This window comes from Penicillium canescens (genome assembly GCF_028828765.1).
Source record: "Penicillium canescens strain IBT 15451 chromosome Unknown utg000013l_segment0_segment0, whole genome shotgun sequence".
NCBI classification, from domain to species: domain Eukaryota; kingdom Fungi; phylum Ascomycota; class Eurotiomycetes; order Eurotiales; family Aspergillaceae; genus Penicillium; species Penicillium canescens.
In genome coordinates, this window is record NW_026703975.1 from 90995 (window position 1) to 109828 (window position 18834).

An 18834-nucleotide genomic window follows, 5' to 3' on the forward strand; every position below is an offset into this window, starting at 1 on the left:
GGTGATAAGGCGGACATTAAGCTTCGAAATAACGTGCTGCGGGTCGAATGGCTTGATACCAGCGCCGGCGAAGCTATTCACAATATTGCTCTCTGTAAATGCCTTGATTCGGGCCTTCTTGTATGCCTCTAAGAAGTCATTCTTATCGACGCGGTGTATGCCAAGCCTTGTCTGGGACTCAACCACTTCACTATAAGCCCGTTTCAATACCCCAAAACAGCCGATATCGAGAGGCTGTAAAAGGTGCGATGAATGCGCCGGCATACAGATCGTGATGATATTATTTTGAGCGCAGATTTCGTCAAATTGAGGCGTAAGATGGCTGCCATGTCCGTCAAGGACGAGGAGACGATATACTCCTTTCGTACGGCTTATAGTCGATGGGATAAAGACCTTTTGAAGCCATTCAAGGCTTATAGAATGCGTAGTCCATCCTTTTTCAGTAACTGCGAAAAGCCAAGTCGCCGGTAGGTCTGTATCGCCGAACCAGGCCTTCATAAAGACCTTACCCTTAAAAATGACGCATGGCGGTAACGTATACCCCGACGCGCTTATTGCTTCAATTGTCGTCACCCATTCGCGATTTCCAGGCTGTAAAAGAGCTCGCCGACCGTACGAAGTCCTCGTCACAACTTTTGCAGTGGCTGTAAGGCCGAGAGCGAAGCCAGTCTCGTCGAAATTGTAGATATCCTCCTCAAGGATACCGTATTTCGCAATCGTACTTTGAAGGTAGTTAAACCACGTTGTAATCATCTTCACGTCCTCGCATTGAGCTCGCCGGTAATCGTAAGACCTCGAGAATCGAGTGGAGAGGTTAGGATGCCGTTGGACGAAGTTATAGACCCATTTCACCCCGACTGTCTCGGTCGGGTCAGTCCCACGGTCCGCGAGTAGCAAATTGGCCACTTCTCGTACGGTATTTGGCCGAGGGGCAGCTCCACGCTCATCTAATGAGATGATCCAATTCTCAAGGGATTCCTCTTCCAAAAAAGTCAATTTATGGCTGTTGGCGCGGGTTTCTTCGCGACTTTTGACACCTGCCATACGGCGACGGAGCGTATTCAGCGGGACGTCGAAATCGCGAGCCAATTGACGAATTGAGCATTTTTCATCGGACTGAAGAGAGCGAATAGCTAATAAGATCCTACCCTCTTGCTCTATACGTTTTTGAGAGCTTTGAGAGCGAATTGGTGGCATTGTGGGTGGTTGAAAATTGATGTAATGAACATGACGCGAAACTAACGCGTAGGTGTTCCACTCGCTTACATGTTCCACTCGCTTACACAATACGTTATTTAACGTGATTCACGGTCTCCCGGGCGACACTGCTGGTCGGGCGGCCCCACCAAAAATGAAAAAACCTTCAATTTTTAAGCATGAATAATACCACAAAAACAACTTAAATTTTGCTATTTAACACGTGTATGGCATTTAATATACGTATGACCTTTAGTACCACATCCAGAACAGGTGACCTGCCGCCTAACTGTAGGCATAGAGGGTAAAGCAGGTTCTGTAGGTTGTTCTACAGGCATCTCCAGCAAAGATATATCTTTACATACATCCTTCTTCTCAATAACCACATCACTCTGACTGCTCTCCTGACCCCTTAAAATGCCTCTCTGATCAATAAATGTATGTTTGATCACTCGTTTTTTTGTCTGTTTTTTGTTGGTTGCCTCTAATTGTATACAGCGATCTTGGAGGAAAATTTGGCGGTGGACCACTTTTATGGTCATTTCGTAGGTCCTCTTAATCTCCCGTTTAATAGGCGAAGAAAGGATTGAAGAAGAAGATTCTAGACCTTTTTTGATACGAGATTGCGATTTTGAGAATTTCGAGAGAGTCCAGAGAGTATTTGGATCACTATCACTGCCGGAAGAGAGTGGTCGCTGGGAAAGGATCTCAAGAGGAGGAAGTTCATCCAGGCGCACATTCAGTTTTTCCAAGACTTTATCTGGATTAAATGGTGTTAATCCAGTAGCCAAGAAGCTATTCTGGATAGTAGAGGCCGTAAAAGCACCCTTTCTTGCATCTGCAATCAATTCAAGGAAATCTTCCTTATCAATAGAATTGACTCCATTCCGCATCATGGTTGAAACCGCTCCTCCATAAAGCCTCTTCAAAACCGAAAAACAACCCACATCCAAAGGTTGTAAAAGATGAGAGGCATGGGAAGGCATGCAGATTGCAATGATATCATTTTCATCACAAAGTTGGTCAAATTCAGGGGTCAAATGACTACCATGACCATCCAGGACCAAGAGGCAATATTTTCCTACCCTTCTCCCAATATTTGGGATAAAGTAGTATTTTAGCCACCAAATACCAATCTCATTGGTACTCCAGCCATTTTTACTTGTAGTAAGACCAGCTCCTTCTTGATTGTTCAGGAGGGGTTGGCGTAGATGCGCTGGAAAAAGTTTTCCCTTGAAAACAAAGAGTGGAGGATGAACACTTCCATCAGCTCTGATACACTCAATTGAAGTCACCCACTCGCGATTTCCGGCTTGTAAGAGAGCTCTTTTCCCATGGTATTCAGCCGAGGTAATAATCCTCTGTGTCGCGCCAACCCCCATAGCAAAACCAGACTCATCAAAGTTGAAAATATCATTTGAAGTGATACCCCACTTTTCAATAGTATTTTGGACCAAATCAAACCATGGTTTAATAATTCGAGGGTCCTCTGAAAGTGCTCTCTGATAGTCGTATTTTCGAGAGAGTCGACTGGATAAATTCGGGCGTCGTTTGATAAATTGAGTAGGCCAATTGACACCGATAGTGGAGGGGGTATTTTTCTGGGCACTTCGTAGGAGATTGGCCATATCGCGCAACATAGGCATCGTGAGAGCAGCACCTCTGGTATCCATATCAAGTAACCAATTTTCCATTGATTGCTCTTCAATTTCAGTGAAAATATGGCCAGTTGGTCTCTTCTCAGCCAAAGATTCGCGCCCATTGATCCGATACTTCAAAGTTGAGACAGGTAAATCAAATGATCGTGCAGCAGCTGCAGCAGAGGGATATTTACCATCTTTTATAGCCTTTATAGCTAATAAAAGACGGCCCTCCTGCTCTATCAACTTTTTTTCGATCAGAGCGTTGGGGGGGCATTTTTGTTGTGGTTAAAAAACATGTTTTATTATTGAGGGGGATTTTTTATGGGGTCGCCCGACCGGCAGTGTCGCCCGGGAGACCGTGAATCACGTTATCCCAGTGTGTGCTTAGCAAGCGGGGAAATGGCTTGGCGAAGTGGCCATCTATACTGTAGCAAATGAGTAAGCAAATGGGTGCTGTAAAACTCGAGCAACCTAGTAATATAAGGACCACTTTTCTTGATAGTCCCCCCAAAAAGCTGATTCAGCTCGCTGGAAGAAGCAGGCGGTGGATGGCCAAATTCACCGCCTTTTTTGCGGGGGCGGCTGAGGAAAACTGAGGTAACAAAAGAGGAAAGACGCCAAGAAATTATGCACATGCAGAACCTCCATGCGGGCCGATGAGGTTGAACCTCAACGAACCTCCTTGAGGTTCAGGTTAGGTTCAGGTTAGAAAGTTTGGAACCTATGGGCGGTTCAAAGCCAGGTCTATCTGGGACCTCACAGTCAGTGCGACACTCCGGTACTTACTCCCCAGCAGACTCTCTATATCATAATTGCTTCTTTTTATGGTCTGTGTAGGAAGAGGGACCGCGCCCCTATCCCATGGAGGTAAGTGGGATGTATACACCCCCAGTAAGCTAGGGTTTCGTGAACTTTAACCACTTTTTCAGTTCGTCAGGTAGACCCGAACTTGTAAACCAGCGCAGGTCTGCTACAAATATTTGGCATCAGTAGCGGAATAGAAACTTGTTCCCCCAAGGAGTTTTGCAGGCAAGACCCTGTTGACGGATAGACTGTAACGTCGAGATTCTCAGCAGCCTTGAATCCGTATAGTGATAATTTCGATCAGTGCACGACAATTTCAGGTATTAGAATGGATGACAGTCTGCAATGCTCGTATATTGGTCTTAGAATGTTACGCGTAATAACTTGGATGATGTCGAAGCATGTGAAGAAGGAGCGCACTTCGCATCGTAATATATAGGTGACAATGGAAATTTGGGTATCAAGAATGAGATCGCTTAATAAACAGGAGAAGGATAGATTTCTTCATTACGAAACACGAAGACGTTTCCCATCTCCTGTCTCCACTCGACAAAATAGGCTTTTTGCGGCCCCCGGCCGCTGTTTAGCTGGTTGGCATCTCAAAGTAGAAAGGTGAAAGTCGATAATCAAAGCACGCCCGAGCCCTTCATTCTAAGAACATTGTCTCGCCCGAGGTCTTCATGTAATATCCCGAAATCTTTGATTTCCTTGTAGGATTTATGAATCGCGCGGCGAAGCTGTTGCGTCAGCTCCATCGTCGCTGTACTTTCACCCCCCAGCCCATTACGAGCATGTGGCGGATTGGTCCAGCGCCATGACGAAAGTAGATTTTTTGCTAGCTAAAATCGTTCCCAAAAACACAGGCACAGCGGATCCTTGAGCTTTACGCAGAATCTGATATACCTGCGCTTCGCGGGAAACTTCTTTCCACAACCCCGAACTGGTGCCTTTGCCGATAAACGTTTATCCATATTCCATGCAAGTAAGTTCGAACGGGGCACCGTAGGAGACACAACCGCCAAGAGGAATGTAACGATCGATCTTTTCGTCCAATTGGCTCTCCAGTGAAAGCATCAAATCTTCAGTCGAGATAGGATGCTGAGTCGGGTCGTCTTGGCCCCGGGAATGACGCTCCACATTTGGACACAGCTCATTCAGGGATTTCCCAGTCTGCGAGCCGAGTAAACACCGTTGCGTGCAAAATTGTGCAGCGCAGCGACGGGAAAGGTCTTCTTGGTCGTGCCCTGGCTCTTGCTGGTGACCTGGTCGTCGAGCGGACGGTGACGGCGTGACTCGTGACGGCGTTACTCGACTGATCCTCCGCTTATGGCCGGCTGTTTGATTTGTGTCGGATCCGGAATCAGGAGCCGAGCCGCACCATCGGAGTTATTACTTGGTGTCTATACGCAGATTCGAGTTGACTTTAAATCAGCTTGGTCTTCTCCTTGTATATATGACTTCAAGTTATTCTCTTTGAATATATTATCAATCTTCCTTTGAAAAACAACATAAAGAACTGAAGAAGAAGCTGTAGGTGAAGCAGGCCATATTGCTTCAATTGTTACCTGCCGTTTTATTCTTGAAGTCCTATCTCTCTCTCCAGCTTTGTCCCGACAATACGTGTTTCAATGAAGTGAGCAGCGACTTCGGCGATAAACGCTTGTCAATAACCTATTTATGGCTGAGTGACTGGCTCTTGTCTCAAAGGACGCGAGAAATGGTCGACCATTTCCGTTCACACTAAGGCGGTAGGCTCGAACTTTCCTGTGATGGCTCGCTAAGGGGTTGCCCTAGCAACACAGTCGGGAACGCAGTGTTGACGCCCCTTGGATTGAAAAATTGTGGCAGTTGACATTCTCCGTAGAACGCTTGTCTTCATTATCAAGTTAACACCCCTAAGCTGCAAGAAATTTTGCCTACCATAACGCTTCGATGTCAGCATTACCCAAATCCTATCATTCCTGTCGATGCCGTTTTAAGCAGCCATCCAATGTGAGCACTTCTGGACCCATTCAAACCTCTGACATTCCTTCACTATCTAACTATCTAATCCGTCTCAGATCTTCGTGGCAGAACCACAAATCACCTGCGAACTACTTGGCTTACCTCCCGAATTAATCGTTTATATCTTCAATAAATGTGAACCTTTGGATCGAATGTGTCTTGCGTTGACTTGTAAGCACCTGCTACAGGTTTCATCGCTTGTCCGAATTCGAATACCATCAGTAGCCAAGCACAGATATCTCCCACCATCAACCTGTGCTGATATATTTTCCCTCCTCAGGCGGATAGCACCTCGTGACGGTTCCGGCCGGCTTGAAACAAATATGGGCCTTTGTTGCGACTGCCTAAGGCATCGCACACGGCGAACACAGTACTGGGATGACTACAATGGCAAGTACTTGGAAATGGGGCTCAATCCTGAAATGTGGAAGCATGTGGTCAGACGTTGGCATGACAAATACAATTTTCAGTGTCCGCAGTGCTGGTGTCAAGAGAGCTTTAGGCAGTCGTGAGCATCTGAAAGTCTTAGAAATTAATAGAGAGTTCCTCGGGAAACTTGACGGCCTCACCTTCCGGGGATAATAAATACAGCAGATACCGGAGAATATTCGAGAACATCGAAATGTTTTTAATCGGATACCTCGACAATGGAAACATTTCTACCAGATTTATCTAATGCTCAAAGGGGTTCGGAGCTGAAGGACTTATTGAGAGAAATCTGAGTCTAATTTTTCTTACGGTCAAGCAGTATTATGCAGTGCCTGATGCGTGTCCGCAAACTTCATCTTGTAGTTCTGTCATTCCAACTTGATTGCCCCCAAGCGTCATTCGGTCGTTTCTTTTGGCGTCACTCCGAATCAACAATTGACCACCGTTATTCCCGGTGTGCGGGATGATCAGAAGGAGGCTGTTACCTTCCATTATCAATGGCTCCCTAGCCGCGCCGTCCGTCTCTCGATTAGGTACTCTTGCTGCCGCGGATCTCATTTTTCTGTATATTGCCATAAGACCACGATATTGCTTAGACTCATATCTCTGAACGTTTCGACTTTCACGGACGAGCAGTTTATTCAAGATTGGCGATGTAATCCTGTAGGAATTCCCGGACTTTATTCCGTATATCACGCAAGACTTCGCACGCTATGCGCTCTGGCAATCCCAGGTTGTTTTTATGACTGCAGATGGGTCGCTAGCTTTCCGACGGAGCTATCTCAAGACTCCATCGTCCAGTCAAACGCCAGCACAAGCTCAATGACAGGACCACATTCTTGATATCCTCCTGCCAGGCACTCAGAAAGTATCGCTACTTGCCCTGGGGAAAACGCAGAGCCTTGGCCAAGAACAGACTGCTGAGGAACTATGCCCACCGTGTGGCAGGTGAACTCGCTGTTCGTGATTTGGCTATGCTTTCCCTCCTCGCCTGGCATTTTAGCTCGAAAATGGTGCCTCTACCCCAGAGGCTTCTTCAATTCTTCGCCGACCCTGACGAGCAATTTGACGCAGTGTGCCAATCTATTTACCTCAGCTACACGAAAATGTGTGAACCGGATACGTTGGCAAACTTCAAGGAAAGATTGAGGGGACTATTAGAACGGCACGTGATCATAGGCGACGGGGTCTTGTATACCTAGTTTTGACCATCTGTTGGCCTATCCGTATCATACTAGTCAATGGGAAATAATAAAGACAGGTATATATACAATTGCCTGTCCAATCCAACTTCAATCATTGAATCTTATACCAGGCTTTTAACTGGCTTTTTGCCACTTCCACTTCTTTTGCGCTTCTCCTGATCCCCACCTGTCAAAGATTGCCGTCGGTCGACCAGTTTGCTCTGCAACACACTACCATGACTTTATCTCACCCAATGGGGTGTTGATTTAGATCTTAATCACGGCCAACCGCATTGCGTCGATTATTTCTCTTTTTGCAACTGTTTTATCGTCAGTCTCAACACATAGGGCTTGCGTTTGGGTGAAAAGACTCACCACAATTGTCAAGTACAAACTCAACAGAGAAACATTCCTCGTAAGAGCGGCGTCCTGGACCGCCTCCCAAGGGAAGAGCACTTTCATTTATCTGAAACCCAATAGCAACCCGGTAGCATCGAAGGAATTCCGGAAAATAAGCCTTCGTGATCAGACCAAGACCTTCGTGGATACTGTCCCCATTCCCTTCGCCTTCATCTCCTTCCCCTTCCTTCCGACAATGACGGTAGCAAGCGTTTGGATCTGAAAAGAGCTTAAAGCATCGCGGACAGATATAATTCAAGCGCGTTTTTACAAGAGCCTGCATCAAGATGGCGAGCCGCCTTTCCACCTCAGACATCTTGGAGCAAAGTGAATAGAAGCTAATAAATGAAGCTAGTTTGCTCCGAACAGGAAACAGAAGGCTGTCAGTTCGACGAAGCTTAGACTTTATAGGTGAGGACCGACTCGCCAATGCATCCCCACAGATCCAAAGACTACTAGATGCAATTGCTGAATAGAACTAGCGGTGGGGGCGCAAGTAGCGCTCTTACAAGGATTTAACCAAGATTACAATACCAAAGCCTTCAGCCTCGACCGACTGTGGCCTTGGCTTAATTATCCTTCCAACATGGGTTCTAGTTTACGGCCGCTCTGATTCGTCGGCCATATAATTCAGATTAACTGCATGATGGCACTATCTAGGGTATGGAGAAGCTCGGCTGATCAGGAAGAATTGAAAGCGTGATTTTCAGGCAAGGGCTCGCTAACTCCTTTGTAGGCATCGGCTTGCAGGAGATTACGTCCAATGGAAGATTTCATCAGCTCTGTCTGTGAGAACCAGTAGTGCTCAAACCGCAATTGCTGGATATGATACTCCGTATTCGGGATCTTCACCACACTCCTGATTTCGCGCTGCATGTGGTAAACATTGGTACTTCTGCTATCTACCAGTTGTTCAAGTATGCGCAGATTACCGTAATCGAAGTCCGAACTAGACGTCTGTTTCTATTTTTTATCCGTTAGAGCCATGGATTGAAAGATGGCTGAATGCAATAGTTCCGGGACACTCACTGCAAGCTCGTCAAGTTTTCTTGCAGATATCAATTCGACGAAATATCCACGATGCGGCGCCGAACACTGATACACCACTTCTGGATCAATGGTTATTATGTTGCAGTCCAACTTATCAAAGAAGCATCCAAACCTTGAAGGCCTTCCTGTGACTGCTTCCTCGCCCTGCAGCATCCAAGGAGTTCGATAAAACGAGACCAGAGGGTATTTGATATACCCATATTTGCACGAGATTTTGGTGTTGAGACAGAAAAGATATGGGACTTCGTAGGGACACTTTAGAAATAGCACGGCGCTCAATTGAAGGATCCGCGACGTCGAGACCGTATAGATATGCAAGATTATACACCCCTGAATGGCACCAGTGTCTCATAGATTACCCCGACCGTCATCATTAGTTACAGTTGTCCAAATCTACGCTGGCTCCACCATCTTGCTTGTGATGTGGGGCCGGGCAGATCAGAAGATTGCTTTTTGCGAAGGGAGGCCAAAGCGAAGTTTTGAGACAGGATTATACGATTCACAAGAGAGGTCTAGAATTTAGAGATTATACTGCCATCATGGCGATCTTTGCGCGCCTTGATATCGAGAGGCTATGACCATGATGACCTTTGAATATTCAATCAGTAGACCTTCATACATTAAGTTACAGCAATTCTTGTATATTTAGTTTCAAATGTCGGATTTTGCTGTTATGGTTCCAGCAATCGATAAGCAAATGTTGCCTCAATTTCCACCTGGTTAATGGAACCATCATGGAATCTGCTCTGGATTTGCCATCGCAACGTCAATCTCGCCTGTCGCCCCAATAGTTTCTTTCACTAGCTCTGTATATTTACATTATATTACACATGCCGTGGACGTCGTTGTCAAACGGGTGTGGTCAAGTGGTCAAGTGGTCAAGTGGTCAAGTGGCCAAGCGGTCAAGTAGACATGTACGATCGCTCAGTGGCCAAGTGGTCAGTAAAGGATAAATAGCTAAGCGACATCTGAATTCAGGACAAAACATATAACACTATGCACCATAAAATTGAAATAACTTCACATAGCAGCAAGAAAAATGACCATATGGAGGATGACAAAGCTATCTGCCCAACAACGCAGGGTGGGGCAAAGCAAAAACGAGGGGCAACTCAGTCGCCTGACATCTTCTTGGACACAACATAACAACCTCCTTTGCTTCAAATAGATAGCGAGCATTGTATGATATCATGATCAAAGACCATTCTTAGGTAAGTTTCATATCTTCTTCCCGATCAACTTGACATATGCCAATTTGTCTGACAGGACCACAATTATTTCTCGTTGCCTATCCTATCCCCTCTTTCGCCGAATCCTTCCTCCGTTTACTCGCCGAGATGTCAAGCCAGGTGTCAAGTCAAAAAATGGTGTTGGAGAATTTTAAGATCGAAAATTTCGATAAAGAAGCGCTTCAGAAATCAGTGGAGGCCAAGATCGGCGAGTCAGTCACATTCGACGAGCAGGAAGCAACTATCACGGAATTGGAAAGCATTTCCTGGCCTGTGGCTTCCGCTCTTTTGGTCAAGGAACATGGAAGAGGCGGTAGAATTCAGATCCATGAACAATCAGGGAATTGCGTTTTGACAGTGATGACGGGGCCCCAATTTGACGAGAATTTCTCCATTGCTTGGCTGGAGAAGGGCCAAAATTTTCGATTCTATGGGAAACCATCGGTTTGGTTTTTCAGACCAGTCTGCCCCGGTGCATGAGCGACTCTATAGCGCACAAGCCGTTCGCCAAAAGCCAAAGACACATCGATTTTTAAAGTGACCTCCACGCTGGGTCCACCATACCAAGGACAAATCATCTTCACATTGGGGGAGTTGCCTGCTCGTCGAAGAATTGGAGCTAGAGCGCGGATATCGTAGTCCACACTCTGATCAAGTGTGTCCACCTCAGAAGTTGTTTCACAAGAATCGAGGATGTGTAGGAATTCGTCTCGTTCAAGTGAGACGATTGTTTGAATCGGTTGATCTGAGGGTACACCCGAGTTGCCTTCCTCTATGTACAGTTAGTTTTAACTCATGTTTACCACTTCTGCAAACTGACGGATGGTCTGGCTCAATTGAACACTGTTATTGTGGCTTTCATGCTGGTGATATATACCTTGTCTGCGATATATAAGTTTGAAATGTTGACACAGGGCCAACGCAACTTTGCTCAGGTTTTCTGGTTTATCTTCACCAGCCCACCACTCCATAATTTTACCAATCCATTTATCTTGAAGGTTGGATAACTTCGTCTTGGGAATTTTGAGCAGGGACAGAACCAAAAGATCGGACGGAAACCTTTTGATCATTTCCCGAACGTTAGCCCGCGCTTTTTCATCCCGTTCTCTAGAAGTACGACCTTTGGTGGCAGGGTCAGGTTGTTCTTTCAAAAGCGCACAGTTACGTCCAAAACATTGAACTTGAGATTTCGATGGTTGATGCTTGGGTTCAATCGCATACTGATTTCGCTCCGACTTGACGAGGTCGAACAAAGAGGCAAAAGTTTGTGCAGATGGATCAACGAAGGACATTTCTCGTCAGCTTCAGGCAGCACGCGTACGAAAAAGGCGGTCAAAAGGCCGAATGGTAGAGTAGTTGAAAGGGAGGTCGCAGTGAAGCGTGAATAAGTGGACGAACGGACGAGTAGTCGAGGGGACAAGTGGTCAAGGGAACAATTGGTCAAGAGGGGAAAAGCAAAACTGCCCGGTCGGAGAAGTGGACAAGTGGTCGGGGGGACAATTGGTCAAGAGGGGAAAAGCAAAACTGCCCGGTCGGAGAAGTGGACAAGTGGTCGAGGGGACAAGTGGTTGATGGGACGTGTTGAATATCACTGCGGCTAAGCTTATGGATGGGATTAGGGTCGGAGATATAAAGACGGGCTACCCCTCTTCTGTAAATAAGTGAATAAGAATCAACCTTACTATCACTTATCTTAACAGGTTATGAGCCCGGGTTGCTCACACAACACTTGAGAACTTCATTTAAAGGCTAAGTCTCCACTTGAAATGATAGGTCTATCAAGTGAATCGATTGATTAACACCGTCAAGGAACTGCGGACATGCTGAAAGGAGCATGAAGACCCTCGAAGAATGAAATGAATTCCCTCCTTCCGGAAATCACAATATCACATGTGACAGACACTATAGTGTTACAAAGATAACGCTGACAACTGTGATTCGTGATTGTGATCACGGTGTGACGGATACCACGATGTTCGAGAGATAATGCCGACACCTGATTTGTTGCTGTGATCACAGTGTGACAGATATCACGGTTGTCTCAGAGATAATGCCGATATCTGTGATTCGTCACCATAACGAAAAGCGCATTTCAATACGAGGAATTGAATTTAGGCAAGCTATATGGTTCCCGCAGCCAGTTCCAGAATATGCCTCTCAAATGTCGTCTCTACATCAAAAGAGAGCACCACCTCGGTATCAGAAGAGACCATATAGACATAGTTGGACAGACAGAGAACTCAATCTACTTTCACACTTCCGGCAGATTCATCATTGGAGTCCCCAACAAATTCGAAAATCATTTTTCCCATCGCTATCCCTTGGCGCTGTCCGCAAAGCCTACTCCCGTCTATCTGCTGAAGAACGCAAAAATCGAGCGTCAATTGTTTCAAAGCGTCACAGGGCCTCTAACACTAACTTAACGTGCTCCGCCCTTGGATCTTGTCATCTTTATATTCCGATACCCATCGATACTACTGAAAGTTCCACGCATCCTCATCCTGTGCCCCAGCCTAAAGACAACGTTGGAGCTCACGGATCCTCTATGTTAAGGCGTGAGGAGGACGACCGAGTTCTTGCGCCAGTTGACAGGATAAACCGATACAATCTTCGACCAAAAAGGTGTCAAAGCTTCCTCGAGAGTCTGTCACGACACCCTGTCGACCGGCTTCGCTTTCCCCACTTCTTCAAGTCGTATAGAAAACACTTGGATTTGGACGGGGCACCAGACACGGACTACCTTCCTCCAACCCAATCACCTTCGCCAGATCCATCTGACCGAAGTCCTTCCGTCGTCTCAAGTCTGCCCAGTGCCGCATCAAGTTTAGAACTCTTTGGTTTAGAAGCGCGTTCCCTCAGCCCCTCAGACCACGATTCCTCCGTTACTTCCAGTCTGCCCAACGACAGACCAAGTCCAGAATTCTTCAGTTCAGAGGAGCGCCCACTTACACCATGACTGACATCGCGAAATTTGAGCAGTTTGGATTAAATGCATTCTACAATGGCATTCCAATACTTGATAATGCCAGTGACTGGTTTAAGTGGAATCAGAAAGTCAATGAGTTCATTCGGATATCCGCCGTTGCCGACGATGGAACGACTCCACCGATAGAGGAAGAGGAAGCACGGCAATGGACTCATCGCCAAAAGTTCTACTCTGCGATGATCACGGCAAAGCTGACACACAATGCGGCACAAAGGATCAGCGCCTTTGAGATCTCTCGAGTCCACGCACTCTTAAAGGCAGTTAAAGACAACTTCAAACCAGAAGGCACTGGCACATACGTTAACCTCCAGCGACGGTACATGTCCCTCACAAGAGAGAAATGTGGAAGCGCTCAAGCCCTCGGAGCCGAGATCAGGAAGATCCATGCTGAGAAACTTCTCCTTGACCCTGACTGCGTGAGCTCCGAGATTGAGCGAACATTCTTTTTCGTGCACGCATTAGGTCCTGAGTATGAAAGTTTCCGTGATCATATATTTCGGCAAATGGACCTTGTTAACGAAAGAGATGCCAATGGTAACATCACAAAAGCGGCGCCCACGTTCGACTATATCGAGAACAAGGCAATTGAGGAAGAACATAGGAAGGGGCAATTGAGCAAACAACCAACAGAGGCGCAAGGGCTTCCTGCTCTCGCTATAATCCGAGGGCCAGGTGACAAGAAAGTCATACCGTCATCCGACGGAACGACATGTCGAATCGAGATCGATAACGTCCCATATTGCTCTTTCTGCCGGAAACCTTATCACGTGGACTCTGAGTGCTTCAGCAAGAATCCAAGACCGAAGGATCAGAAGAAAGACGGAAAGAGCCACAAGTCAAAGCCAGGCAATTCACATACAGGCGCACGCAAGCCATTGAAGCGGCGGCCCTCCACGGATGACGAAGACGATGATGTCGGTGGCCCAAGGGATCCAAAGAAGCCCACTTTTATGGCCACAAAGGTCTCCGGAGAAGATGTTAATAAAGCATTCGGGAAAGATGTTGAAGGCAACCTCGCCCTGTTTGACCACTTCCCCACAATGATGGCTACAAAAACCCTGTCGATCCGTGACGCGTGGATCGTCGATAGTGGATGTGCTCAGCACGTCTGCAATAACGCCTCGAGATTTGTAAAGATGGACAAGTACCATGGACCACCACTGAGAAGCGTCGATACCTCAACGACTCCCTCGGGAGTGGGGACAGTCAATATTCTTTGCAATGTACGAGGCAGAAGGAAATGGCTTGTGCTTGACAATGTCCTCTACGTCCCATCTGCACATGCAAACCTCATATCGGTGCTCCAGCTTCTCAAACGAGGAGCAAAAGTCGAGTTCTCAAGCCAAAGTGCTAGTATTCGCAACAAGTCAAACGGAAAGAACCTATACACTGCCAGCCAATATCATGGAGTCTACGCACTTGATATATGGACGAATCTCACCTTTCCCTCCTACCATGTCGGTCCACAAATGGCTCTTTGGCATAATCGGCTGGCCCACCTGGGCGATGCGAACCTACATCGGCTTAAGAAGCAGGCCTTCGGCATCCGGGACATGGAACCACGTCAACCATGCAACCCATGCCTCCAGGGACGAATGATTGAAAAGCCCCACAACCGCTCGGGACGAAGCAGACGAGGGGAATATGCAATGGAACTTCTCCATATTGATGTCGCAGGGCCATTTGACGAGGGCCTTGACGGCAGTCGCTATTGGCTCACCGTCGTCGACGACTTCACGGGCTGGATAGAGATTGTCCCTATACCACGACGACAAGAATTTGTCATAGAGTCACTACGTTTCTTCCTCGATCATAACGAACGCCCTGAACGGAAGTGTAGACGAATACGCCTCGACCGGATCCCTGAGCAAGTGGGAGAAGAGATGAAGTTCATACTGTTCTCACGGGCAATCCATGCCGAGGTCACAGGCGTTGATCAACACCAGCAGAATGGGGTTGCCGAGAGAGCCCATAAGACAATTTATGATCGGGTTGGACCCACGCTAGCACATGCGAGGCTGCCACCTAAATTCTGGCCAGAAATTGCTCGAACCGCAGCCTTCCTCTCCAACCGGTCGCCGTCATCAAAGCTCAACATGACTCCGTATCAAGCCTGGTATGGCGACAAGCCGGACCTATCACGACTCAGAGTGATCGGATCCAAAGGGGAATACTTGATCCCACCCAAGCAGAGGAAGAAGCTCACAGAGCCAAGAACCAGGCCATGCATTCTACTAGGCTATGAGGGAAATACCAACTACCGTATCCTGCTACAAGACGGAAGAATTGTTGGGACCCCAAACGCTGAATTTCACGAAGTCCTTACAGCTCCTTCCACACAGACTATAGAAGATGTGGGAGCCAGACGAGACGGCTCACCTGAGGCAACGGCTGCTGCCGCAGGGGGAGTAAGACGGTGGGACTAATAAATCAACCGTCAGTAGGCATACGGCAAGCATCCGTGCCCGCCTCTGGGCGCCAGTTGTCAATGGCACCACCAGAGCGAGCCCTACCTAAGTCGAGGAACGATATCTCGCACATACTGCCTCGGTCGAGTAACGATAACTCACGAGTGCTAACCCAGTCGAGTGACGAGGACTCGCAGACACCAGCGTCGTTTCAATCGAGTGACGATGACTCGCAGCCATTTGTTGCTGTACAGGGAGACAGGACCTTGTCGCCTACACGGAGTGATGATACCTTTGGATCATTTGCAGATGATTTACAAGACATCATCCAGAGGAATGACTCACCACCCGGCGGCGACCAGCAACAAGACGACGCTCAACAAGGTCTAGTTTCAGGAGAATGGCAACGATCTCCAGAACTCCAAATTGACCGCCCAGTTCATGAAGTGCGACAAGAAACACTAGAACACCACCCTGAACTCAAAATTCGCGCTCCGCACGTCACACTAGACACTTTTAGTGACAGCGAAGAAGAGCTTGCGTTAATGAATATACCTGAAGAGAACGTCATCCCAACATTCTTAACAGTAGCTGCAAAGGAAACAGAACCTTTTGAGCCAAAGACTCTGCATCAAGCGAAGAACGATGCAAGCTGGCTCGAATGGGAACGAGCAATGCTTGAAGAAGCGAACTCGCTTAACCAAAACAAGACGTGGGAGCTTGTTGATCCTCCCAAAGATCGGCGGATTCTCAGTGGAAAATGGGTATACAAACTCAAACGAGGACCGCATGGCGAAGTCATCCGCTACAAAAGCAGATGGGTAGTGAGAGGCTTTACACAAGAAGAGGGTATCGACTATGACGAAACTTTTGCCTCTGTTGTCAAGCCAATGAGCTACAAAGCTCTATTCGCAATCGGAGCGGCCCTAGATCTAGAGATCGAGCAAATGGATGTCAAAACGGCTTTCCTGTACGGGTACATAGACCACGAGATCTACGTCGAACAACCTCACCACATGACCGACGGCACATCGAGGGTCTGCAAACTTCGAAAGGCACTCTATGGCCTAAAACAAGCTCCTCGGATCTGGTACCAGACCCTTACAAATTTCCTACGAAATCTCGGCTTTGAGCCAATCAGCGCTGATCTTGGGATCTTCGTCCGGAGCAATATGTACATCGCGGTGTACGTCGATGACCTCCTGATCGTGGGGCCAAGCATTGCGGAAATAAAGAAGATCAAGCGGAGCCTCAGAAACCGTTTTCAAATGACAGATCTAGGACCATGCAGCTACTATCTCGGGATGTCTGTCCAGCGAGACCGTCAAAACAGGATACTATACCTAAGTCAAGAAGCGTATATTGACAAGGTCGCTCACCAGTTTGGAATCAGCAACGGCGCTCCCGTCAGCACACCGATAGAAACCTCACCACTTCCAGAGAATAACCCAGGATACAGCTGTCCTCCAGATCAAAGAATCATATACCAACGCATTGTCGGATCTCTGATGTACATTATGCTCGGGACTAGGGGGGACGTCGCGTATGCCGTCTCTATGGCAAGCAGGCATCTAGCGAATCCTGGGCCACAACACCAGAAACTTGCTCGACGCATCCTACGGTATCTCAACGGCACAAAAAGCCTCAGGCTCACGTACAAGGGTCAGCCCCAGATGCTGAAAGGCTTTACAGACGCAGATTGGGGTGGATGTCGCGACACTAGACGTTCAACAGCTGGATACCTTTTCAATATCGGGAGTGGAGCAATCAGTTGGCAATCGAAGCGCCAAAGCGTCGTTGCCCTCTCGACCTGTGAAGCTGAATTCCTAGGCCAGACACAAGCAACCAAAGAAGCAATCTGGTTGAGAAGACTCCTCAATGAGTTAAACATGAGCCAAGGAAAAACTGCAACGATCATTTGTGGTGACAACCAAGGAGCCATCGCCCTGTCCTCGAACCCGCAATACCATTCCCGCACGAAGCATATGGAAATCCAACGCAAGTGGCAAGGAGAGGTGCAAGACACTGGAACGGTAGAATTGCAGTATGTTCCAACTACCGAACAAATTGCCGATGGGTTCACCAAACCTCTTGCACGACAACGATTTGAATGGTTTCGGAGAGGACTTGGTATTGAGTGATGACCACACCTTACTGGCCTTGAGCAGAGACTGAGCTGCAAGGGTACCCTTTCCTTCTTTTCCCTAAAAAGGGGTTTTTAAAGGTTTTAATGGGGCCCGCCGCAACCGTGATGAATGGTCATTGGCTCCCTTGGTGACGGTTGCCATCGAGTGGGAGTGTTGAATATCACTGCGGCTAAGCTTATGGATGGGATTAGGGTCGGAGATATAAAGACGGGCTACCCCTCTTCTGTAAATAAGTGAATAAGAATCAACCTTACTATCACTTATCTTAACATGGACGAGTAGTCGAGGGGACAAGTGGTCAAGTGGACAAGTGGTCAAGAGGGGAATAGCAAAACTGCCCAGTCGGAGCAGTGGACAAGTGGTCGGATCCATAAGCGGTGGAGGGAGCCAAAGTTGGGTTCATGCAAGTGATATCCAATCGCCCCATTTCTTCTCAGCGTCTAAGCATCGACGTATGACGTCTCTTCCCTTCGGCGGATCTGTGCTTGCGCTGTAATCAATGGCGTTTCTGGTCTCCGCTGGGACGACCCTTGATGTCAATTCTTCATACACCTTTCGTTGGTGTTACTGCTTGATGTCGCATGTGCAACAAATTGACAGTGATCTACATTACCCGCCAAAAAGGTAATACATCTGTCATTGGCCAATGCTAGCTGCCCTGGACTTTTAGCACAGACCTAGATGGCGAATGTATTATTGGGCTGTTGCAAAAGGTCCCCGACGTCAAAAGGTACTGCCACTAACCCGCCGTAGGACAGTTACTAACGGTTTTTCAATATAATCAACTGAAGCCGAGGACTATAATTTCAAAACCCACTGTTTTCAGCTCATCACCCCGGAGTAGGTAGCTGTCAATGAACCGAGATGGACGACAGCAACAAGCTCTTGACAGGGATGAAAAAAGAAAACAATGGCATTTGATCGGCGAGTCATCTCCCAGGATCCAGTATGTTAGCCCATGCACGAACCGCACTTTGATAGGCCCGCGAGAATGGGGAAATGTGTATTCATTTACTTAGTGGAGTGCTAGTGCCGGGGCACCTTGGTGCTGAGATCCGAAGATCAAGAACACGAAAAGGAACGGTATACATTTACCTGTGATCCACAAATAATGGAACAGGGATCCTGGATCAGGTCCCCAAGTCTAAGCTACTGCACTGCATGTCAATCTTGCTGCATGTATACGATCAAGGATGGATTCTAATTTAGGGTCATCTATCCTGAATCGATGGTGCTGCTTTTATTAAAATTGTCCTTTTGTCATTCACCATTAAATCCTTATACTGAAAAGGCTTGCACACCTACTTCTTATTTTCTTTGCTTTTTCTACACCCTCAACCTCATTTATATAAAT

At 47.3% G+C, this 18834-nt stretch overlaps 3 protein-coding genes across 3 annotated transcripts; 1 reads left to right on the forward strand and 2 right to left on the reverse strand.

The window, feature by feature from the left end:
* Nucleotides 1-6859: 6859 nt before the first annotated feature.
* N7446_014106 (uncharacterized protein) lies at nt 6860-7075 on the reverse strand (the record flags this gene model as incomplete). The annotated part of the gene is made up of 1 exon (XM_058522845.1): nt 6860-7075. One exon carries the CDS (start codon nt 7073-7075, stop codon nt 6860-6862), a length of 216 nt encoding a protein of 71 aa, XP_058364796.1.
* Nucleotides 7076-10367: 3292 nt separating this feature from the next.
* Nucleotides 10368-11231, reverse strand: N7446_014107 (uncharacterized protein; the record flags this gene model as incomplete). Its single annotated transcript, XM_058522846.1, has 2 exons — nt 10368-10711; nt 10817-11231. 2 exons carry the CDS (start codon nt 11229-11231, stop codon nt 10368-10370), a joined length of 759 nt encoding a protein of 252 aa, XP_058364797.1.
* Nucleotides 11232-12891: 1660 nt separating this feature from the next.
* Nucleotides 12892-17474, forward strand: N7446_014108 (uncharacterized protein; the record flags this gene model as incomplete). Its single annotated transcript, XM_058522847.1, has 2 exons — nt 12892-15333; nt 15510-17474. The coding sequence occupies 2 exons, from the start codon at nt 12892-12894 to the stop codon at nt 17472-17474; spliced, it is 4407 nt and encodes a 1468-aa protein (XP_058364798.1).
* Nucleotides 17475-18834: the final 1360 nt, after the last annotated feature.